Genomic DNA, 24,622 nt, shown 5'->3' on the forward strand with positions numbered 1-24,622 from the left:
GACTTAATACGATAAAGAATTTATTTATTTATACATACATCATCACAATATATTCATACCTATAAAATACAAAAGCTAACACACCACGCATGCTGTTGCTGGTCATGCACTAAGGATCACCTCTCCGGGAAGAGGGATGGATTTGCGTTATTGAAGAATAGTGCGAGTTTCAAAGTCGGAAGTTGGTATTTTGACACACGGAGAGTAAATGGCACATGAATAAATTTTTCTCCGTAAGAACGTAACGACGGCACCACAGGGGTCAATACTCGCCGTAGTACGTTCACCGCGTGGAAGGGAAGAGGATATACAATGAAATACGAAATGTTCAAACTTAAAAGCTAACGCGGACGCGCTAATTAGTGCCCTAGAATCATATCGCTACACGTATCCGCGTCGTAGAATATTTACAAGAGAGTACAAAACAATACTGAGTCTCATCGCGGGATGAATGACGAGGATCAACGCGTGAGATCTCTACTCTATATAGCTAAGATTATAATCAAAATCCAAATATAAAACTCTACACCTCGTGTACGCATTTCGTTCCATCCGCGTTCATTCGTTCCGTCTAATTTCTACGATAATGATTATTGGCTCTGGATTTATTGTTAGGCGTACGAAGAACCTCTGCGTAAGACATCTCTAATCGCTTCAGCCGTGCTACCTCCTCCGACGCGGTGCTGGGTTTGAAATCCTTGTACTCGTAATTATTGTGCTGCTGCTGTTGCTGCTGCTGCTGCTGCTGTTGCTGTTGCTGCTGCTGCTCGCTCGGACCGCGTGCAAGACCGTACAGCTTCCTCCAGTTATCCCTCGTCCGGTTCGGGTGTCCATTATGCTGACCGTTCCACGCATTAGAGTGCTCGTGTTCGGCAGGGTTGAACGGTTTGAACCTTCTTCGGCCACCGCCATTGGGTTTAGGCGGCACGAGTTTCGGATTTGTCGTGGGAATGACGTCCGGCGTGGTCGACCGGTCGTTGTAATGCGCCTTCTTAGCGGCGTTCTTCTTCGCCGAAGACTTCTTGCGGACGCGCAAGTTGAGAGACACGTAATCCATTCTGCAGCCTCCGTCCTTTGCCGGCTGTTGATTGGTGGTGTTGTTGGATTTGTTGTCGGATAGTTGGCCGTCTTTCGGGTTGGCCGGGCTGGCGGATTGCACCCTGAAGACCGGCTCCGAGACCACCGACGATACCATGGAGGACATGACGCTTTGATTGTCGTCCGTCGCCTCGCTATGCAGATCTTCCTGCAACGACGCGTCGTACTTTGTCTGCGATGTGGCGGGATCATCGAGCAACGGCAACTTCTCCCCCTCGTCCTTCGCCTCGGCCGCCCGTTTCAGAACGCTGAAGATCTCGCTGAAGAGCTGTCGGTACTCCGGCGTCTTGCGGAACCTGCTCTCGAACGGACTATTATCGTCGTAAATGCTGAACTTGCAGTCCTCACCGTCGGCGATGGAGCACAGGAACGAGCCCGGTCTACCGTCTGTCTGCGTCGCTTTATTGCTGGTCTCGTCCGAGAAGCCGGAGGACGACGTCTCGGCTTCGGAGAAATCTGTCGGGGTGGCCGAGAAGGGTTTCTTGCCGGCGCTCTCGGGCTTGGAGGTGCGCGAGACGGTCTTGGTCGATTCCGGAGCGGCGGTGGCATCCACCTCGGAAGCAGCGGGATAGAAATTGTTAAATTCTCCGGACATCTCCAGTTCCTCCTGCAACGACATGCACGTCGCGGGAGTGGCATCCTTGCGGCGAGGCTGACAGTGTCTCTGCACCTCCAACAGGGCCTGATACTTCTCTACCAAAACTCGATAAGGATTCGCGCTGTCCAGCTCGTCGGTACCTTCGTTCTTGCTGTCTGTATCCTGTGTGCAGGCAATTAACGTGTGTGCAGTTGGAATTATGAAAATGGCTACACGACGAAATTCAAATGGCAATTTTACGTGAATTTAATTGGAGAAAATATATACATACGAGAAAAGCGATCAGCGTTGAAATTTTGCCACACACATCTAAGAGAATCTCTTTACAAACTCACACTCTATAATTTCTATATTTTGTAAAGCAGTTTTGCGCGCAGCTTTTATCTCTTCATCGATCGCTTCAATTTACGTTAATAACTGTACGTTGCGCAGAAACAGGAATAATTGTGGAAGCAGAAGAAGGCAAAGGACCTGCCAGATTTATAGGATATTAAAGATTGCAAAAAGTTTTATGAGAAAAATGTATTTTATTTAAAATCTTATAAATCTGGCACTTATACATTGTACAAAGTCATCGGTTAAAATAATTCGACTAGACGCAATAATTCCAATAACAAGAGCCATCATGCTTAGAACAAAAGCAAGCAGATATATATACATTTATTTATCCTAGATTTCTCCTATTGCTGAGAGGCGAACACACACACACACACACACACACACACACACACACACACACACACAGTCTTAATAATCTTTGGAAATTAAATTTGCCGCAATACATTAGACATCATAAATTAACTTAACATTTATTAAAAAGGCACTTTACACTGCAATAAGGTAATTATAATTTTTTAATAGTAAATTAACCTTTTTAATCAAATAAAATTAGATAAAATAAAAATAAAATTTTTTTATACAATAGATATGTTCATATATATGTAAATATACATATATATATATTTATTATATATGTATATCTATTATAAATATATAATAAACTTCACGCATTAGTTTAGTAAGCACAAAAGAAGGTAATCATCAAAAATAATCAAATATTATTACATGATATTATAGCAAAGAGCTAAAACTGTGTATTAAATGGACAAATTCAGTATTTTCTCTTCGTCGTTCTTCAGAAATTAAAATCTTCGATCAAGCAAGATTTTGAATTATTCTGCGCGTTAAATTAATTAAAGAATCTTTGATTTTCGATGTCTGAACAGCCAAAGTTTAAGGACAATCAGAGACATTTTCTGGAGAACAAACAAGGGTATTCGAAAAGGCGCGAGCGCTATTGGAACAATGACGTGGGCTCTAACATAGACGATCGCTTCGGAAAAGTGACATAGCAACAACGGCACTTTCATATAAGTAAATATCCTCCACAACAACGAACTATACCATTTATGTTCGGTCTTTGGCATGGATTTCGCGAAGTTTGTCACTTCCTAAAGCAGATAAAAGAGAATTACTAGCCTAGGCGAGCATAACTGATCGAAAGAAAGCGACAGCATCGAGCAAGACAAGTGACTCGAACTTCATGCAAACGTTTACGTTCTACTAATAAGCAGCGATTCGCTCTCGCAGCGAATCGAACGCCTGGAATAAAAGCAAAAGAAATACCTGCACAGTCAGTTCGGAGTCACGCTGATTCTCGCTGATTAACGACTCGGCCACACTTATGTCATCGTACTCCTCTTGATCCAGCATTATGGACAGCTCGTCGTGGGTCCTCGTGTCCATGCCGCGTAAACAACGTCCGCATAACTGACCTCGTCTGTAAAAATGATTTTTCACAAATATTCACGCAAAACTGCATGCCAATAAATCCGACAACGTACAATTTTTTTTACGTTTAATTTTTTCTTCTTTATACTAAGATGGATATCTTCATATAAATTTTAATCGGGTACGTGAAGAACGAAACGATCCATGTTCCAAGGGAAGGAAAAGAAATGAGAACGCAGGTATACCTGACTTCCTCCAAGGTGCTGATCTCGTCCTGCAGACTCTTTACATCTTGCGCCTTGTTACGCAATTCCGTTAATTGCTCCTCCAACGTGCTATTCTCCTGCAGCAGCGTGGCCAGCTGCTGATTGAGTTCGGAAACCTTCTTCTGTTCCCTGGCCCTTTGATTGCGAGCGTCCTGCAGCTGCCGCAACAACTCGGTCATCTCTTCGTCGCTCGTCACGCTCGTTTTAGTCGTGTCTTGGGAGCACTTCGGCGAGCTCGGGGCAGCTCTCTGAGGGCAGGAAGAAAGCGTCAATTCCTCTCCGTCTCAAGACTCAAAGGAACGCAAAGAGCGACGTCACGATGGTAAAAGGCTCGAGCTCAATTCGTACCTGTTTCTCGCTGCCACCTTGCGTATCCAAAGTTACCCAATCGGTGCTCTGTTGCTGCTGCAATTGCTGCTGCTGTTGTTGTTGTTGCTGCTGCTGCTGCTGCTGCTGCTGCTGCTGCTGCTGCTGCTGCGCGTGATTCCTAGACGGGCTTGCGGCATGCTGGCGCAATCGTTCGGTCAGGTCGTCGATCTTCTTCTGAAGCTCCTCGCATCTGATTTCCAGATTCTCGATAGTCACGGATTGGCTGCTCGTGCAAATCGTTATACGATCGTCAGTATAGGAGTTTCTCGTTATTGCGGAATCGCAATTTCTCCGACAGCCGGACATCTGTTCGAAATGTCGCCTCGCTCGGAGAAATGCGCGGCGACAGTCTCTCAGCGGCGGCGGAGTTTCTCCGGAATTTCGGGTCAATCGCGGCGAGTCAAAGCATAAAGCCTAGGTCCGAGAAAGATGCGTCGACCCGAAATCTCGATGAGAGACAAACGCCCGCGGATCGATTAATAATGCAAAGGCTTATTTTTCGAGAAATAAATTTCATTTGGGAGATTAGGATAGTGTTAAATGGGAAAATAATACCTAATAACTTTCCATGAACTCTAATTATATCAGGCGGTGCATGAATTATGCATTTAGAAAGGTGAGCTTGGAACGGTTCACATAATCAATACAATACGAAGCTAATAAGATATAATAACAGATCTCGTTAAGCCCGGCATTTTTCCGCGGTGCTTTTAGAATAGTTATCTAAAATATCAAGTGGTACCTTTCTTTTCGAATGAGAGCGTTAACCCTTTTTTTTTTCCTTTTTTTTTTCATTTATTCGAAATGTTTCACCAATCGAAGAAACGAAACGTCGAAAAAAGGGCGAGATAAGATAACGCGCCTACCTCTTGATTAGTTTCTTATCGCTCGTGTTCTCGATCACCAGGTGATGATTCGCACGTTCCAGATCCTGCACGCTGACTTCCAGCTGTTCGTAGACTTTCAGTCGCGTATTGTTCACCTCTCTTAGGGCGGCCGTCTGCTTTTTCATATACTGCGGAACGAACAAATAACACGCGTATTCATCGGGCGGTGCAATTTCGAGGTTGAGCAGCGATTCCGCAAATCGCTCGAATTTTCTTACCGCTCCCCGCGATTGTCGCTGCACGATCGCTAGTACTATTACTAAAAATGCCGTACGAAAGACGCGGGAGCTATCAGTAAGATTATCAGAGAGTAACCGGTTTGCAACAATTATCGTTCGATCTGTGTATCTCGCGGAAAAATTACTACAAGATTTATAACCTCGATTTCTTGCGTTTGCTCCTCCACGGTAGCCTGGTGCAGCTTGATGATGTTCTCCAGCTCCTTATTCCGTTCCAGTAGTGTCTTGCCCAACTCGGCCGCCAGTTGTAGATCTGCGCAAAATGTAAATCATATTTTTGCGTGAATCGTTCCTTTTATCCGACTCGAAGGTACTTTTTTTTGGGGGGGGGGGGATTTTAATTTATCAGAATTAAATTTCGAGGATCGAGGCCTGGACGAGCCGATGCGGCACATCGGTCATTTCCGAATCATATCGTCAGTGGGAATCCTTGGAAAATCCGAGGGAACATTCACGGAATCGAAATCGAGTCGGACTCGTTTCGAATGACAATTAACCGAGCGACGGCTGCAGGTCGCAGGTTGCCGTCTGCCGAGCGAACGCCCTGGTTCACGCTCGCGCGGCACTCCCTCATTCTGACACCGGCTAGGGCCAAGGACCTTCGCGGTAAGCAAACGACCGAGCTACCGTTTCGCGGTACTCGGCTCCCTGGCGGAGCCAACGTGACCCGCGAAGTTCACGGACGCAGTTGATTTAATGACGGGAATTATTTTTAATGCGACGCGAACACGGCGCGAAAGGTAGCTCTGGATTCCGTTGTAAACCCGTATCCGTCGGCGCGATAAAACGCACCCATCGAACCGATCCTTCTCGGCGGAGGACTGGGAATACCTCTTGCACCCTCTTCCACCCTCCTCGGTCACATCGATTACAATTTGACAAATTTGTTGCGCGACAACGCTCTAGATGACGATCTATCGCACGACGATTTTTTTCAACGTTTCATCACTTTTTTTCGTACTGAACACCATCCTCTTGTCACATCACCACACGTTAACATCATCGACAGCATCGTCGTCCTTCCCGCACAAATTCCAATTCGTCCCCTCTTCCGCGCTTACTTACTATTTTCGGAGGAGGATCCCTTAAGACTCTTAAGGTACGCGAGCTCGATAGAATAATCCCAACCCTCTAACGAGTTGGTCTGGGTCTGCGGGTCCCAGACCACGTCCATGCTCTGGCCGTTCATGGCTCGCTCGTGATGGGACCTGCCAGCTCCCGTCGTTGCCCTTTCCGACACGCAACCGGTTCCGTCGGAGGCAGCCGGTCTTCTGGTGGTTCTGTGGTAGCCAGCCCGATCGAAACCACGTCGTGTGCCCACCGAGCGGTAATCCAACTCCCTCCATCTCTCGCGCTCTCGTCTCCCTCCCCTTTCCCTGCTTACTTCTGCCTCTGGGCCCGACTTCTGCCCGGTCTCTTCTCCTCCTCACCGTTTCGATCGAGGAGGTACCCCGAGGGGGGGGGGGGGCCTCACTTCGCCACCCCGGCTTTCCAGAAATGGTTTTGAATTTCGGATAATACCTAAGCGTAACGACACTTGAACCGAGCATGAACCAAGATGGAGCAGCCGCTCGAGGGGGGGGGGGAGGAGGATGGAGCATTGACCTTAAGAGAGTGGCGCTAAAACTAAACTCGTAAAGAAACGTTTGTTCTGCGATTGTTTCGACGAAGAACAATAAATCAAATCTTTCGCCGTTCCCTCTCTCGGGGGCACTTAGGGAACTAAAAGTGCTCCTCGGGTACTCTCACTCCGGAATCCTCATCCTTTCCCTTCTACCTTTCTACCTTTCTACGTAGTTCGTTCCCGTCGTATCGCGGGATGCTCCAGCGCGATAAGAGAAGGTGTCCCACTTCTGAGATCTTTGATCGCGCACGCGCGTATCTTCGTGGGAAATGGGGGCTGTAGGTTGGGGTGAGAGATAGGGTGATCTGACATGGTGAGAAATGAACGGGGAAAAATCTTGGCCCGTGTTGCTCGACGATTCGAATGGACCGCTTAAACTCGCGCAGAATTACTTCGTATATCCGCGATTTCCGCGACGGAATGACGTAAGAAAGAGACGTAAGTCCACTTCGTAAAATCCACTTTGCTAAGAATAGCTCGAAGAATGACGAATGAATTTCGTTAAGGCTAGCCACCGCCGTCGTTCCATTGTTTTCCAAGACTATAATATTAATTAATCAGAATGTAGCTACCGGACGGAATAATGACGATTAAGCCGCGACGTTCCTGTGTATCAACGTTTAGTTACGTTACGTTAATAGACGGCAGAACCTTGATCCACTTGGATATAATGGCGAATGCAACGATCGGCATCGTTCGGCATGTAAAAGCTCTATCCGACGTCGCTTAACACGTTCACTGTTCATAGTGAACGTCAGACGCATTGAAGATCGAGCGTAAACATTCAGCTTTCCCTGAATGCTATCTGGGTTTATTCGAGGATTTGTTAATGGGAATTTAATGGGAATAATACATATAGTTGTTAGACTCTCGATATTGAAATAATATATAAATGTCCAAAGAGAGCTTGGCGAGAGTAATGTTTTTGCGTGTAACGTATATTTTGATTTATACGATATTTTTACGTTACACGAGTCAACTACGTTCATCTACGTTTTGACTTCGTTTCGAGCGATACGTCTTTAGCGATACAGGTCAATGCTTTTGTATATCACGTTCACGACCGGTAAAACACAGGTCGACCCGGCTTCCAGAATGCCAAGACTCGAGAAGCGTATCTTTCACAAACAAGTTGTCAGGCCGAGTGAAAACCGAGGCCGAGGGAGTGTTCGAGAAGCGTTGCGAGAAGCGCTCGTTTCTGGAAGGGCTCGAGGATAATATCCGAAGGATTACATCCATGGTTCGTGCGGAGCAGAAAATCCCACGGTGCACCGCACCGCACCGCATCGCGGTTCGGCAAATCGTTTATACATTTCGCATTCTATCCGATTGCTTTCGAGCGAATCCATTGCAAACTCCATTGTTTCTAATGAACCTGCAATCAGATTCGACCTCCCGCAACAACGGCCTCCGAAAACATCAGCCTGGTGGTGGCCCCGTTACTCGCGTAATCACGAGAGATCACGCAGATTATTATACCGCCGCTGTAGCGTGATCGACGAAAAAGCCGCAAAATATTTTATCTTTTTCCGCTTTTGACGTTTCGCCGTTACATCGTGTCGTAGGGAACTTAACACGATCGGGAACCAACCGGTGCGACGGAGGACGGGGGGCGGAGGGAGGGGGGGAGGGGGGCGGGGGAGGAGAGACCATGCGTGTGCGGAGGAGTCGCCAAAGTGAGCGACGATAAATCTTCGACGTGTTCCGTTGACCCTTAAGCCTCGGCAATTACTAACAAAGCCGTTCTCGCGTAAGACGCTCGCCAACGCGGGGAATGTGCACATGTGCGTGTGGGAAAAGTGTTACGCGAGAAATCGATGACGGGATCCGTCCGCTTCTCGTCCAGAAAGTACCTCGTTTCGACGTCCGTGCGTGCATGCGGAACGAGCAACCTCGTCGCGAATATCGCGGTCCGCGGGGGCAGAAGCGAGTAACAGGCTCGTCTCTCTCTCTCTCTCTCTCTCTCTCTCTCTCTCTCTCTCTCTCTCTCTCTCTCTCATCGTCATCACGCTCGCTTCATTACTTAGCGTGACTCCTCAAGGGGGCCCGACTCGCAACGACGTAAATATCAATCGCGCCGATGCCTCCGCGTTAACCCTCCCCCTCTTCCCCCCTCCCCCCCCCCCCTCCGCGCGCGATAACGATTCCCGACCCGCTACGCCTGCTCGCGGTGAAAGTCTCACTTTTATATAGGTAGGCCGGTAGACGAAGTCGATTGCGTAATAATATTTAATATTTTTCTCCTCGAAGTTCGCGGGGACGGATAAAGGATAAATTATACGTTAGGTGCGCACTTATCGGGGGATAAGCGGACGACCAAATTAGAGCGTTCGGCGAGCCGTTAGCGATACGCGAAACTCGTTCCGCGCGAGGTAAACGTCCGACAGCCGGTCGGATAATCTGGAACGAGAAACGTTTCGGGGCTTGCACTTTCCTTATGCGCTCGAAAGGTCAAGCCGATGCACCTGCGCACCGCTCAAATCCCGCAACAATAGGCTCCCCCCTCCCCCGTTTTTCTCCTCCCCCCCCCCCTCCGTTCCGCCGCGCCGCCCCCGTCGCTCCCGATGAAGAGATTAATAACGTTTCGCCCGGAATATTCTCAGGAGAAAGTACCCGGCGAGGGGGATTTAGATTCTATTCCAACATGTCGAGGTCGCCTGGGTCATATCCCAGTCGAAACATCACGGCGATCGGCTTCCCGCGCACGTCCTCCGCACGCGGAACACGCGACTCTGGCGCGTTCTTCCGCCCGGGTCGAAATGTTGTTTCCGACTTTTGATTTCGCCGCGTTCACCGCGTGTTCGCTTAAGCAAACTCTTCCGCCTACGTGTCCCGATACCGGTTCATGTGGGCCATTAGCCCGTAGCACTTCAGCGCCCTGCGATTACGTCACGTGAGAAACCGGGATGGCCGTATCAAAAATTTTCAAAACTAGAATTGACGAGTCAAAAAAATGGACGACTCTATACAAAACTCTTGGAGACTCTACACAGAAATTCTGATGACTTTTTATGATTTTTCTGCAAAAAAAAAAAAAGATCGTAAAATGCTTCAAAATACTTAGAAAATTACTCAAAATTACCTCAGACTTCTGTTTTCGGGCGTGCTAAAAAAAGAGGAGAGGTGTCTGGAGGGAAGAGGACGGGAAGAGAGGGCAACACTACGTGAAGCGAAATGGAGCGAAATAAGAGATCGGGAGCGATGAAACGTGTGCCGCTCTCTTAAAAAAAAAGAAAACGATAATCATCGGTAGAAACGATTCAATTATTTCGTTTGCTAATGGGACATGGACCCGATTCCACGGCGGGCGGAGGTAAGGCTCGATCTTGTCGCAGCGGCTGACGGTTACTGTTGGAACTTTTCTCCAACTTTCGCGTTCCGCGGGCGATAATATCGCTAATGCGATAATTAAAGCGCACGTCGGCGCGGTTGAGAAGGTGGGCGGAGAGAAGGCGAGCGTGGCACACGAGATTCGAATGCCTGTAGAATCGTGGTAGCGCAATGCCATTCATGCACCCGTCCGCCCGCCCGGCCTCCCGCTCGTTCCCCGGTTTCGCTCCCTTCTTCCTCTTCTTCGTCGTCTTTTTCGCCGAACCGGTAACTGGAACCAGCGCACTCGCGGCGTTAAAGCATCCCGTGGGCCGTGTTCCCATCATTGTTTCGAGCCGAACGTAAAACATTCGTGGTTCAACGACGCCGTCGAAAACACGCTGGAAGAAAGTACACGTGAAGTTTCGAGCGGAAAGGTGAAGGAGAAGGTGGAAGGGATTTTAGGATTCTCTGATTTTTATCACTTGCACGAACAGACGACTTTGGGCATTCAACATTTATGTTTTGTAGTACTTGTTGCTCGATTAATTCAATTGTGCCGTAGCGAAAAGATTTGTCGGATGCAGAAAGTAGATTAGCAGATTTAGAGATGTGTTACATCTAATTTTATAATTTTTTTTTTCATATTTATAAAACAATTATGATAAACTTATATTAATTATGATAGATTGTTCTAGATCATAATTAAAAATAAAACAAAAATTTAACGGATGTTTGAAATTTGGTTTGGTAATTATTTAAATAAATAAGTAGAAGTGAACTCTAATACGATACAACATACTATAAAATACATACATATAGAATATACGTACTATAAAATAATAATAAATCAGAGATTAGTTTTTCTGTAAATAAAAATTGAATCTTATTTGTTTTTTTTTTTTCACTCGTTTCGTTTGTATTCTTAATAAAAATTTAATTTTTATTTACAGCACAATTAATCTCTGCATCGCAAAAAACTTTAACATAAATCATACATTTAAAATATTTTTTAGAATAAGTACTTGTATAAAAAAATTTTTATCATTATTTCTTAATTACATTTCTGTTAAAGCACATTTTTACTTTATATTTAAATAATTTTTGATCCATGTTCTAGATCGTCGTAAAATTTTGCATTTCATTTTTAAATACAATCTAGAAAAATTTGCAATTTTTTCATTGTAAATATTCTGTTTTTTTATTGTATATGTCCTGTTATGTCGACGGTGTAAGGGTACAAAAGCACAAAGGTTTGAAATATTAATGTCACAATTGTTCTGTAATTTTCACGATTGTTCGTGAGATGATTTAGAATAGAACGTAGATTTCGTGTAGAACTTCGCACTGAAGTATTCCTTGCGCGCGTACCGACTCGTTAGGTATTCATATAGTCGGCATTTTTATGGGGCAATTCTCAAGTACGCTCGCCAAAGTCAACGGCCCTTTGCGCTTTGGCGTTCGCCATACTTGACGAAGTTCCTGACGAAGTTCCAGGCCGTAGCTGCCCCATTTAATAAGCCGACACGGTGTACGGTAATGACTTCCCGTGTAATAATAATCGAATAATTCATCGTTATCCATTATCGTTATCCTCGAGCAGATTTGTACACATGTATCTGTGTTGTTGCGAGAGATGTACACACAATACTTTCGGTACGGAAAAGATCAATCTTGGATAAATCGACAAGCTGCACAACTCAGCTGTCGGACAAATCAGAAATATCGGCGCGGCAATTCTGTTGCACAAAACAGAAACTGCGAGATGACGAAGGAAATTCAATCACCGAGCGAGAGTATATCCGTCTTCGTGTTGCCGTCTAACCGCGCACTTTCCAGCTCTCTTTGACTTGAGTTTCAGCCCCCGGGAAACAGCCGCGAGATAGCTGGCGTCTCGGAACCTTTTACCGTTTACTCCGCCTCGGGAAAGATACGAGCAGCTACGAAACTCTTAAAGGAAACTTTTAAAGTTGCATTCCGAAGTCGCTATCCGATATTGTAGGACGCTGAATCTCATCGAGACAACCGGCCGATCGTTCGCAATTCTCGACTCCGAGAGTTCATTCGGGATTTCTTTTTTCCCTATTTTTTTTTTTTTCTTTTCGATAGAAAAACTGGATAAGAAGGTGCACCGGATGTGCTCTTTCGACAATATTACTCGGGCAGGAAGTCGAGTGAAAGTATCTCGGTTACTTTCAATCGCCGAAAGAACGAATCGGCCTTGGCTATTTCACACATAATTATCAGTCATTATGCCGCATTCGTTCTATTAAGACGTAACCGGTATTGTTACGCGTATCTCGTCGGCTTTTAAGGCGATCGATCGTGTGTCCCGATCTGTGTTAATACCAATAGCTCGGCGAGTTATCGCGGCGGGTGTTATTCTCTCTTCATAGCGCCTAATCTCATTACGAATGGAATTAACGGAGTTACAAGACCGAGGCAAAGCGGAGAGGATTAAACGGAAGTTTAATCTCCTTTAATCTACGTGTCCAATCGATCGCATCGACTCAAGGCCGGTCGTTCCGTCCGTTTCACCTTCGTAATTTAATCGGGAAAAAGTGGTCGCGCAATAAACGGGACGAGAGCGCGAGGAAAGCGAGCGGAAGTACCGCGCCGGTTTTTGTACGGCGGATTTTTCACGGCAATTTCACGTTGTCCTTTTCCATTTAAACGCGGCGTCGTCGGGGGATGGAAAACGGAAGCGATATCTCCCGGCGTGCGAATCTGCTCCTTGTACCCCGGTCCGAGCAATTAACGAGATGCCGTCGCGTCGCGACGTCATTACCGGCGTCGTGAGAACCGGCGATTTCATTCGAACAAATGAAGCGAGGTAATAAAGCGCCTGAGATAAGATGCGAAGTCATCGAGAGACGAAATTTTCAATCTCCCCCTTCCTCCCCCAAAAGGTGGGGGGGTGGGTGCGGGAAGAAGACTCGGCTCTGTGATTCTCCGCGATTCTGCACGGAGAGAAACGAGCGAGACGGATGCTTATGCGCGCATTCTACGAGAAGATTCAGAGTCTGCCTCGTAAACCGCGCAGGAAGGAAGAGAATTATGCATACGAGCGGAGGGGAGGATATTGATATCGTTCCGCGAAATAAATTCGCCGTCGAGAAAAATTCACTTCCTGGGTTATATTGTTTTGAAGAGGATTCGTGCAGAACGTTCGAATTCGTATTTCCCCCCCCCCCTCCCCCTCCTCCTCCCCACGCTCTGCGAATTCAAGAGCGGAGAACAATTTCGACGGCCTCGTAGAATTCCCATCGCGCTTTGCGAGTCGATCGTAGATAAGGTGTATCGATATCGTGCCGCGGTCGGCTATCAGAAAGCCCCGTAACACACGGCAGATAGCCTCCGAGTGCGATGAGAAAGAAGGTCAACGTTACGGGATGTTCCGCGGGCAACGCACAGTAGGGATGCATAGTATAGGATATTAGACATTCCCGCCTTGGATGGAATATAATCGCTGGATTATGGCGCCTGAGATGCCTATCTCTGTGTGATATGCTAATTTGATTTCCACGTCCGAGGCGTTATTATCATTTACGCGAGCGTGGGTAATTAATCCGCCGCTTAACATCGTACGGAGCGGATACCCGGTTTGCTCAGGTTTGCACGCACAGGATGTCCTTTTACTCAGCGATTTTGTAAGCGAGATTATCACATGTACAGAAATACGTGCGCGATAATTCCCGCGGAAATTCTAGAAAAATTCCCTCGCGCCATTTTCCACACGCGGAGAATTCTAATTGTCCCCCCCCCCCCTCCCGCTCCCTTTGAGAGGGAGAGGGGAAGGGAATTAAAAGAGAGAAAGAATAATGGGCGGTGTGCGCTCAGGATGCGAGAATTGCCTCGCGTAATTTGGCACTTCGTTACGGTTGGAGGTCGACGAAATGTCTCGCAATGGAGGAGAAAGAGCCTCGTTAGCGGCGCACATCCTCTTCGCACGGACAGACACCTTCCCACGGCGGCGGCGGCGGTGGTGTAGCGATTGCGAGGAATAATACCCGTGTGTACAACGTGAGCCGTCCGGATCGCGATATTATTTTCCGTTCTTTCACGCCGGCCTCACTACGGTCCTCCATTAATAACGCAACGGACGTAACGTCATCCTGGCGAAGCTGCCAGGAGGACGTTCGCGCGATGCGCCGACGTAAAATCGAGTCAGTGTGCCAAACGTCATTCACCGGCCGCGCGCACGTGTGTATGTGTGTGTGTGTGTGTGTGTGCACGGGCTGAATTCTTCGCGCGGGTCTTTTACTTTCACAAAAATTCGCGCCGACCTGCGTGGGACGATGCACCGCCGGCGATTCGCGCCGGACTGTGCGGCAAATCGAGGATCTTACACGGTTCCGGAGCTGGATTTTCTACGAGTCGAGAAAAAAAAAAGAAGAGCGCTCTGCGGCGCACCCACGGCCTGGTCGTTACGCACGATTGCACGCAAAATCGTCGTTTTCGTGTCGAACGTTTTGAATCATTGATTGCGCATTATGCCTCGTAATAGACTCATTTGTTTACCAAAAAAAAAAAAAAAAAAAAAGAAAGAGAGAAACATCTGCGGTTACGGAGAAATACGGAGAGATGAGTCACCTAACTTGATGACTGAAATCACTCGCAAATTATTTTTGCTTGCGCAAAAGTACAGAAATGTTTAGAATAAAAATTGTAGAAAGTCGCAATATTACGACATTGATTTATTTGCCAAAATAAAGTTATAAGTTAAAAAATCAATAGTTTATAAAATATCTTATACTTTACTTTGGCATATTTTTACATTATATTATATTTTATATTTTTATATTTAAAATATAAAATATCTCGTAAATGATTGATTTTATGATAACTTTATATCTTGATACTTCTGTATCTACATTATTGTTTTATAAAAAAAATATATATATAATTCTATTTTAAAAGATGACACGCATAAAAATATATCAACATACAATTTCAGCATAACAAGGTCATTGATTACATCTAATAAAATAGAGACCTTTGATAAATTACATGGCATTTTGTATTACAATTTTACATACACATCTCCGGGCTATATATTATGTTATGTTAATAATATTATGTTAAACATTTTCACATAAACAAGCGCATTCAGCATTCGAATATCATTATCATCGCATTCATCGTGCGTGACACGATGATACCCGAGTTGGGAGAGAGAAGAAGGAATAATAAAATTCGCCGCGTGCGTGGCGCTCGACATCAAAAATCATACGGGTGGCCGCGTCGCGTGCGAAGACGCACGCTGCCAAGTATAATATCACGCGTCGTCAATAACGAGAGAAATGGACGTAACAATGCCAGGGCAAATTATGGGCGTCGAATTACGATAGAAAAAAGAAGAGCTGCATCGGGGCCACCGACATCTCCTTTTCTCTCCCTTTTTTGCGCGCGCGCGCGCGCGCTCGAGAGAGAGTCCGATCTTCGCGGCGCGAAACGACGACGTTCTATTGAATTGCATTCCGGAGTCGACGTAATCGATCGGATTTGCATTGCGATCGGCCAAAGGTTTAAGTAATACCGCTACTACGATTTATGGCGATGTCGTGCGTGACGAGAAAGAGTCGAGAAACCGCCAATGGTATTAAACACCGTCCGGAAATGTAAATTGCTCTCACGAAAATTACTTTGGTTTTCCACGCGCGAGGAGGCGAGAAAGCGTTACCATTCCGTGCGCATACATCAGCCTGGATTTTTCTTTCTTTTTTCTTTCGCGCCACGCCGAGACGATCTCGGAGTGATCTCCGAGTTGGCACCCGACCACGCAATACACGGACAACCGATGGATCCTCTCATCTTTGAGACCCGCCTTGTCGCCGCTCGCGAAAGGCGCCGAGTAGAGGAGAGAGACAGAGAGAGAGAGAAAAAAGAAGGAAAGGAAAATACATCGATAAATCCATTATTTATACGTGTCCTATTATAGGTGCGTGCATAATTCTTTCGTTCGCGCAACAATCTCGCGCGGTACGCCGAGCGTGACCTTCGTTGTGTTGCGAGATTTTTATAATTCGTTCCACATTCGGCCTTTTCCCGCTGACGTAACACCGGCGGTGTACGCGTCTCGCCTGATGGCACGTGGAAACGATACGCACCTCGTTCGTAAGGGAGGCGCGATTCCGCGCCTTTTCTCAATCGCGCGCGCGGGGCCGCGTGCCGCGAGTCTTCCGACTCCCCCTCCGTCCCGACCTTCCGCGACGAGATTCCGGCGGGCGAGCGCATTTTTCTCGCGCGCGCGTATGATATACGCCCAGGAACTGGAACAGGTATGCGAGTATGTGCGAACTAACGCGCGGCGCGGGAATGCAACAGGCGCGCATACCGCATACCGTACGCTCACCCAGTGAACGCATATCAACCCGTTCGATGAGGGCCCGCGGGCGAGAAAAATGTGCGCCCACACCGCGAGACGAGGCGCGGCGCGGCGCGGCGCGGCGTGGCGAGTAACGAGGCACGGCGCGGTGTATAAATAACAATGCGGGAACCGATCCGTTCAGGAACCTGCGAATGAATAGCCGTACCTCTTTCCGCGGGAGGATCTCGCGCGAATGAGTAATGAGTTGCCGCGGGTCGCAGGAGGAGGTGCACGGTCAACAAGAGAGGAGAGAGAGAGAGAGAGAGAGAGAGAGAGAGAGAGAGAGAGAGAGAGAGAGAGAGAGAGAGAGAGATAAAGCCATGCATCTAGGTCAAACCGCGATCGGTCCGGCGATCGCCAGGATTCGTCACGCGGGAAGAGAGAGAGAGAGAGAGAGAGAGAGAGAGAGAGAGAGAGAGAGAGAGAGAGAGAGACATTCTAACGAGGTCGTTCGATGATAAGGAAAGATTTATTTATTCGTGAAAAGACCGATCGACGCGCGCTAATTGCCGGAACATTACGAGTCATCGGCCGGAAATGCCGCGTGTATGGTGACGCCGGGATTATCGCCGTAATAATTTTCCCGCCGGAGATAACCCGTGAGAGAGCATCCTAGGCGCGCGATAAATATCTGGCTTATCACACATGTTGTCGGCTTAAGACGACGAATAATTATGCGGAATATTGTCAGTTTTATATACGCCAATCAACGTGGCGCTATTTCCCGTCGCGCACCTGCATCGACTTTCTATCTTTACGGTCTGTCTCTCTTTCTCTCTGTACAGATATTCGTGACCCTCTCCCCTCCCTTCCCCTCCCCTCTCTCTTTCTCTCTCTCTCCCACGAGATTAAGCTGCGTTATCGAGACAGAGTTAAATAATTTTATCGACGAGTGTAACGGTTACGTTACTCCGCAGTTATGAGAAGGGAAGGCCACCGTGGTGGAGGTGGAATTTTTGCACGCGATTGAAAAAAAAAAAAAAAACCCATTGAATCGATCGACGGATTAACAAGCGATCGACGGATTCGCGCGAGCGTGTATGCGCGGTCTTGCGGGCGCGTACATATACCCGCGTCGATATCCCAGGCGGGAACTCGCCGGGAACTCGCCGTGTGCCGGCCGTCCGAGAGCCTTTCCGTTCCAGGTCACGGAGGTTCGCCGGCTGTATATACATCTCCTCTACGCGAGGATAGGCATTTCTACTACGAGGGGGGGGAGCCTCCCTCGGTCATCGTGAGTGCGCCGCGAGTGTGCAAGCTGCATCTTGTACCGTTACCGGGCATATAACCGCCTGGCGAACGAAGAGTCGACGTCCGATCGGATTCGTGCCGGCGCGGCGCGCCGGCCGCTCGTCGCCGGATTAAAATGCAGCGGCTCTCCTTTGCTTCTCCCGCGCGGCCGATACACCGCCGACGAGACCTCGTCATCCGGATTAGACGATCGTGATACCCGCGCAAGTACGTTCTCACAGAGCGGAGCCGCGCGGGAGCCGCTGTTCGGCCGTCCGGCCGATCGGCGCGAGATCGGCGCCGAAGTGTTACACGAGCGTAACACGATCCTGCGTCTATCGGGGGGGGGGGGGGGGTTTTAGCCGGTCGACCCGCCTGGGGTCAAGAACGTGATGGCTTTACGCGAGGCAGCCGTCGTGCGGGTTCCTCTCTAAAACGTTTCGATTAATCGAGCCGGCTCGCGCCGCAAGCGAAGGAAGGCTATGTAGCTCTTACGAGATTTGCTTTTGATCTCGATTTGCTTTTAATGGAGATAATAGCAAATGGAAATGTTTTGCGGACGGCAAAAAATATGTGAGAGCGCGGGAAGCTCTTCTGAAATGGGCTTCTGAGCTGGAAGTCTTCAAATGCGGATGCGCAATCGCGCCGCGATTGCGGAACTCCGGAGAAATTATGTGTCAAAGTTAATAAAGGCTTAATTTAATAATCTTGATAACTTTATAAATCGATCACTGAGATCACGGATAACCAAGTATAGCAGACTGGTTTAGCGGCTGGAGATAGAGAGAAGTCCCTCTTCCTTTTTTCACTCACTCACAGGAAGAAAACAATGTTCGCACAGCAAAGAAAGAGAGAGAGAGAGAGAGAAAGAGAGAGAGAGACTCTCTCTTCCCTATCATCTCCAATTGCGCGAGGGAGAAACGGAGGATCTTCCCTCTCTCCCTCCTTTCCCGAGGCGATAATTATAATCGAATCAAGTCCTCGTCAAAGAGGCGCGAGAGAGACTTTCCTCGCGATTAGATAAACATTGGCCGTCGCTCGAGAAAACGCGATCGCTAATTAACACGGTTGAATCGATAAGACGGCCGTATTTACCGTACCGAAAATAACTAATATAAATGCGGACGGGTGCGCAGACATGTGTGACACGAGTACGCTCCATTTGGCCGCGAGGTAAACGAAGGTGCACGACATTGGAAAGTTCGCGGACCGATGTTGATGTACGACACGCGTTAACGGCAGCCGCCTTTTTTTTGCGGCCGCCCGGACTCGCTCTCTCTCTCCCCGATTTCAATAACGCGCTCTAAACACCGGAATTCCGGTTTAACGAGTATCGCCGATATGAACTACGTGTCAGAGCAATATCTCTGTCGCACGAAATCTTCAATTCTATGGAAGCTGGAGCCAACGGAACGGAACTGACGTGTGCTTACGGGGGAATCTCACGCCATCGTTTCTTCTCATCGATCAATTTCGTGCGAGATTTCTCTTTTTTTCTTAAAGGACTTAATGTTTTTTTTTTTCACAAATTTGATTACCGATTTATTAAAAGGGAAAAAATTTAGCTACAGCTTGGAACTCCTGCGTCGTAAATCCGTCAAGAATAATTTGGCAATAATTCGTGATATAAGCAATTGTTCCAAATTTATAAAATAAATATGTACAAAATAGGTAAAATTTAAAAAAGACTAAAAATGATAAAGATTAAAATGTAAATTAATAAATAAATTTAAATTCAATAAAAAATCAAGTTATTATAGATACATAAGATTTAATCCGCCAAATTGCCTTCTCCCACTTATCATTTAATATCTTCTAAATTTAATTTTTCGTACGTGCAACCAATTTGCGTCAGCTTAGAATGGTGATCTTATTTTCCCACTTGAGTTGACAAGAGTCATTTACGAAAGTATACAGTGTGCCAATTTTGATCGCGGTGGAACCCTTCTCGAAACTAGATCACCACCTCCTTTCACCGTGGACAGTACGAAAACTGTTAAATCATTATCGACATCGATATGTCAATGCCACTCAATTAATTATAATTTAAATACACTCAGTCGAGGGTGACATACGATTTTAATACTTTCTAGAGTGAAAGGTCTCGCAATGTTCGATAATGTACGATAACGTTAAACAAACTCGGAAAGTACGTTAAAAGTGATTCAACTTCTTTACAGCCCCCTTAATTAAGGGGGGGGGAGGGAGGGAGCTTGTGAAAACGCTCTTATCGCCGGCGGCTTTCACCATAAGAAAAGCAGATAGACTAGTCTAAACAAAAACAGCAAATGGCAAAAATAGATCAGACCGAAATACGAAGGGATTGAAATCAAGAAGTATATACCGACAACCAATACGAAGACAAACGACGATCGATAAGAGACCCTGGAAAGGCACACTTGTGCTTCCGACAAGAAGCGACCAGGTTTAACGTCGTCTCGCTTCCATCGCATTCGATCGGGGTCAGTTTTAAAGTTATCCCCGTAATTGTTGTAGACTTACGGGAGTTTGGTGAGGGAAGGAGGCGGGGGGGGTCTATCTATCTATTTACGCGTAAAAGTCAATAGGAGCTCGTGTTTCGAAGCCGACGGCAATAAGCGTGTATAATATTTTGATTACAGGCGACGCGACGAGAAAGTTTGATTTCCTTTCTCGTCTCCCGAGATTCTTTTATGGTGCTGTCCGACAACAATAGAGACATCCGTATTACCAGGTACCTATTGAAGTGTCGAGATACAGAAAAAGAGATTGCAATATCGATCCTATTACTTCGGAGTAGAAGATTGCACGACATTGTTTCATTTATATGTTAATCGTTAAATATCTACGAGGAAATTATTATTTTTTTAAGTAATTTATATGGAATCAATCATACATTTAATTGAGGGAGCTCATCAAACCGATTATAATGTCTGCGATGCTGTTTCTTATTCGAAAATTATCACTCGAGCATGCAAGGAAAATTAATCTTAAATCAAGACAAATGCTCTCATGTAGATAAGATTATTATAATATTTTTAAAAATTTTAGTCTTAATTTTATTGAATTTGTATCGATGCAAATATTACTTTTATTCGACTCAAAATTAAAAATCTTCTATAAGAAGATTATAATATTCTTGCTCATATATGAGAGAATATCTATACTTGCATCAAATTCAATTAAATCAAAAGACTAAAATTTTTCTGAGAAAATTATGCTATTCTTATTTATAAATAAATGATTTAAGATTAATTTGTTTTTTCTATGAATCATATATGTCGGATAATAATCGGGTGATGTTCAAAGTACAAAGAACATTCATTGTCGCATCGATAAGATAGCTAATTTCAAACAAAACATCATCTATAAATCCGATAAATCTCTCTTTTCTAAATTAAATTTATCCGCCAATTATCCGCTCTTGTAATCATCACTTTAAAATTAGATATAATTCGCGCTAGGATAGATAGTATGAAATTATGGTGCTTTCGAGAAAGACAGTCTCGCAACTTTTCATTTAATATTCTCATGTATTTAGAGCTGTTATTAGATTCTCGAGAACATCGCATCGAGGCGATCGATACATGACGTGTACGAGAAACATCGGAAAGGGTGTCTCATGGCAACCCACCAAGCAGGGTTTCGTCCCTCAAGGTGATTAACCCTTAGATACGAAAGACAAACTACACGATCGTGACGCACGTTTGCTTTTATTCCTTTACCAATCCATTTTATATATTTGCGTACATATCAGATTTATTTACGAACAGGTCGGATAATTGCAGAGTACGGTAGAGTATATTTATATTTGGCAAGAAACAAATCTGAAAATAAATTTGTTGAGCTATTAAAATGATTATAGAGGACGTATATGATGATTTTACTATTGTAAAAATGTTTGATATTCCAATAATTAATATTACAATATTAATATTTATAATATTAATATTGCTAAAAGAATATAACAAAAAATTATAAAAATAAAATATAATAAAAATTAATTAATATTATAACGATCTGCATAACCATTTGACATCTGTATCTGGCCCAATTTTTAGATATGTTTCAGCAGCTTTCCCACACAAAAATATTTTTACTTTTTATATCGATTCAAAATAAAAAGATGTTGCTGACTACACACACACACACATATATTCAAGTATAGTGAAAGATGTACATTTCTGCAAGGATACGCCTTCGCTCCTAATCGATAGCATTTTTCCGGGACGCGTTGTAATTATCGATTAATCATCTGCCACGGGCGGTCAAGTCGGTCGGGCCGCATATTATGTGTGCCCCACATACTACCATTTTTACAGAGTACGCGGAGCACCGGAGGAGAGATGCATGCGCGAATGCCCCGAGCGTGGATCATAAATATGCGCAACCGTCATTTCCTCGCCGACGACATTAGATATGCCATGAGCCTACCGGAGGAAGGAGCAACCAGAACGCGACCGGCAATGGCGCGAGTCGTTTGCATAAATCATCATGCTTTATTTATTTTGCCCGCGTTCTATTATCCGACCACTTTTAATAGCTTAATAGGATACTATACGTACGTGTCCCGAGAGCCAGTCGCTTAGGACTTTAATGTCGTCGCGCGGCTAAATCACTCGAAAGGCGAACTCCGCGGGGACAGAGTGGGGGGGGGGAGAGGAGGAGAAGGAGGTGGGGGGGGGGGGGGGCGAAGAAATCATCGACGGCGATTTACAGGCCCTCCGTCGCGTTGTTTTCTTCCGTAAATTATCGGCCGTCTCGCAGGCGGTGTTTTCTTCATGTTGTATTAACGCAACGCGTTGTGAATTCATCGAGCCGAGCGACGGCCGCGCGCGCAGGCTCCGCGAATCTAAAATATTCGCCGCCGATCAATATCCATCATAAAACTCTCGCGTTTCTGGCGTTACACGCGATCCTCTCGCTGCGCGCGTTCGTCTCACGTTCGTATATATCGTACGAGGGAATTGAGATCGCGTTTTCACATCGAGCAGAGGCGTAACGTAACGACGCTTGCGGCTGAAAATGAAGGATAGCTATGGGCGTGTATTTCGCTATAGGACTAAATAACAAAAAGGAAAGCTTAAGGCTGGCTGAAGTGATACTTCTCGCAAAGAAGAAATCCTTGTTGGCTCGAGGAGGAAAGATAGACCTGACTTTGGATCGGTTTGACGTTTCAAGTTCAGTTGAAGATACGCGGGAAGAACAGTTTTGTTGAAGTTATCTAAAAATTTAGACAAATATATAATTTTGTTTTGATAAAATAATTACGTAAGACGCTTAAGCAAGATTTTTGATAACCTAATAATTAATCTGAATGTCCTGTATAATTATTTTGATGATTTCAGAAAATTATTTTCAGATCTGTAGTTGGCCCAATTTTAATAAAGCTTTTTTTTCGTATAACAGGTATATAGGTAACAAAAATTATTTCCTTGAATAAATTTGTATAAATTTTGTATAAATTTAGAAATAAAAAGATCCTTAGGCATTCGAAGATTCTGTCTCATCGTGTTAATGCCTATTACTCCACTTCTGTTCTGTCATTTGAATGTATTCTTGATCTATATATCAATATATATATAATATATATATATATATATATATATATATATATATATATATATTGATCACAAAAAGCTTAACTTTTATTCGTTGTGAAGTATCGTAAATCGTATTGGATTACATTCCATCTAAGAAAAGCATGTTCAGTCAATAACTGTTGAAGGATTCGCTCGCCGATCAATCGAGCGGAAATCGTCGACGAAAATAGCAGTAAGGTCGCACTCGTGATGATAAAATTTAATCACGCGTAACCTACCGCTTATCGAGCTTTCTGTCTCTGTCTCTCCTTCTCGTCGCAATTAATCGCGGGTTCAAGAGTCAATGAGCGCGAACGGTAGCCGATCAGCGGTGAGATCTATTCTGCGAAAGATTGCAGATTCTTACTCGAATAATCGCTGCATGAGTTGTTACGTGCATATTTTTCCATATTATGAGAATGGTGGTCACGTGACGAAGTTAATCCTTTAAAAATAAAAGTATCGATTCGCGGAAGATAATAGGCTTCTCGAAAACGACTTCTCGAGTTTCTCGTCTCATCTTGACGGTGAAGATCTGCGACTGCGAGGGAATTGTGAAGAGGGAATTTTGAAGATCGACGCTTTGGATGTGCCTTGCATTCACGGCGCACACGAGCACAACGGGTGCGCGTACTGCGCGACAAATCGATGAGTCATGCCGCCTCGACCACGGCCGTTCTGTCCCGACGTAACGCACGCGAGGATAATTTCTGTCGTTTCCAAGGGACGAGGGATTGGCGTCGAACGCGAATCGCTCTTGAAACAAATACGATTACGATACCATTTCTTTTAATATCCCGCGCGATATTATTTTCTCACGGCCGATTCGCGCGCACTTTTGCGCTCGCTCGTTTTCGCAATCGGGCACAATGAGGAGAGAGATATATATGGTATATCGGACTTTGCGCGCGTTTCACGTTCGGGTTCACGGATACATCTTGTTTCCGTTGTACATACACATGTATGTACACTCATCTATGGACGTGCGCGACTCGTCGCACAGCCTCATCGATCCGTCGCGTCTCGAGACGTCCCGAAGGGCCGACCTCGAAAAGCGACTCTCCGAGCGATTCCGACGCCGGTCGCACCTGCGCATCCTCGGCGAGACGAGCGGCTGCGGCCTTGACACCGGAGACGCCCGCGGAGTATCACGAGGGTGACACCTCCGAGAGAGACACAAGGATTTCGAAAGATCTTCGAAAGATCGCTCGCATTTTGAAAGAATATTCGCGTTTAATATCGCGGGGCGCGTGGAACATCGATAAGTATCGATCCTCCAAGCGTGCGCGCGCGCGCGCGCGGATTTTCGCGGGGATCGTGAAGGAAATCGTGATTTTTAC

The 24,622-nt window shown here is 45.8% G+C and overlaps 1 protein-coding gene and 1 long non-coding RNA gene across 3 annotated transcripts in view; both read right to left on the reverse strand.

Moving 5' to 3' along the window:
* Positions 1-7: 7 nt before the first annotated feature.
* Positions 8-24,622, reverse strand: part of centrocortin (cerebellar degeneration-related protein 2-like) — a 34,734-nt gene continuing 10,119 nt past the window's right edge. For both annotated transcript variants that reach the window (XM_089083624.1, XM_089083625.1), the window contains exons 2-7: positions 5,329-5,441; positions 4,929-5,077; positions 4,042-4,285; positions 3,673-3,941; positions 3,323-3,476; positions 8-1,858 (exon numbers count right to left, since the gene is read on the reverse strand). In XM_089083624.1, the coding sequence (XP_088939750.1) occupies positions 572-1,858; positions 3,323-3,476; positions 3,673-3,941; positions 4,042-4,285; positions 4,929-5,077; positions 5,329-5,441 (2,216 nt within the window). In that variant the 3' untranslated portion in view covers positions 8-571. The remainder of the gene's footprint in view (positions 1,859-3,322; positions 3,477-3,672; positions 3,942-4,041; positions 4,286-4,928; positions 5,078-5,328; positions 5,442-24,622) is intronic.
* Positions 10,747-24,616, reverse strand: LOC148934917 (uncharacterized). The gene is made up of 2 exons (XR_016140997.1): positions 24,064-24,616; positions 10,747-22,552 (listed from the first exon to the last, which is right to left on the reverse strand). It is a non-coding gene; the product is annotated as an uncharacterized LOC148934917 (long non-coding RNA).

Source organism: Pogonomyrmex barbatus, unplaced genomic scaffold (assembly GCF_055798465.1).
Source record: "Pogonomyrmex barbatus isolate J1 unplaced genomic scaffold, ASM5579846v1 scaffold7, whole genome shotgun sequence".
NCBI classification, from domain to species: domain Eukaryota; kingdom Metazoa; phylum Arthropoda; class Insecta; order Hymenoptera; family Formicidae; genus Pogonomyrmex; species Pogonomyrmex barbatus.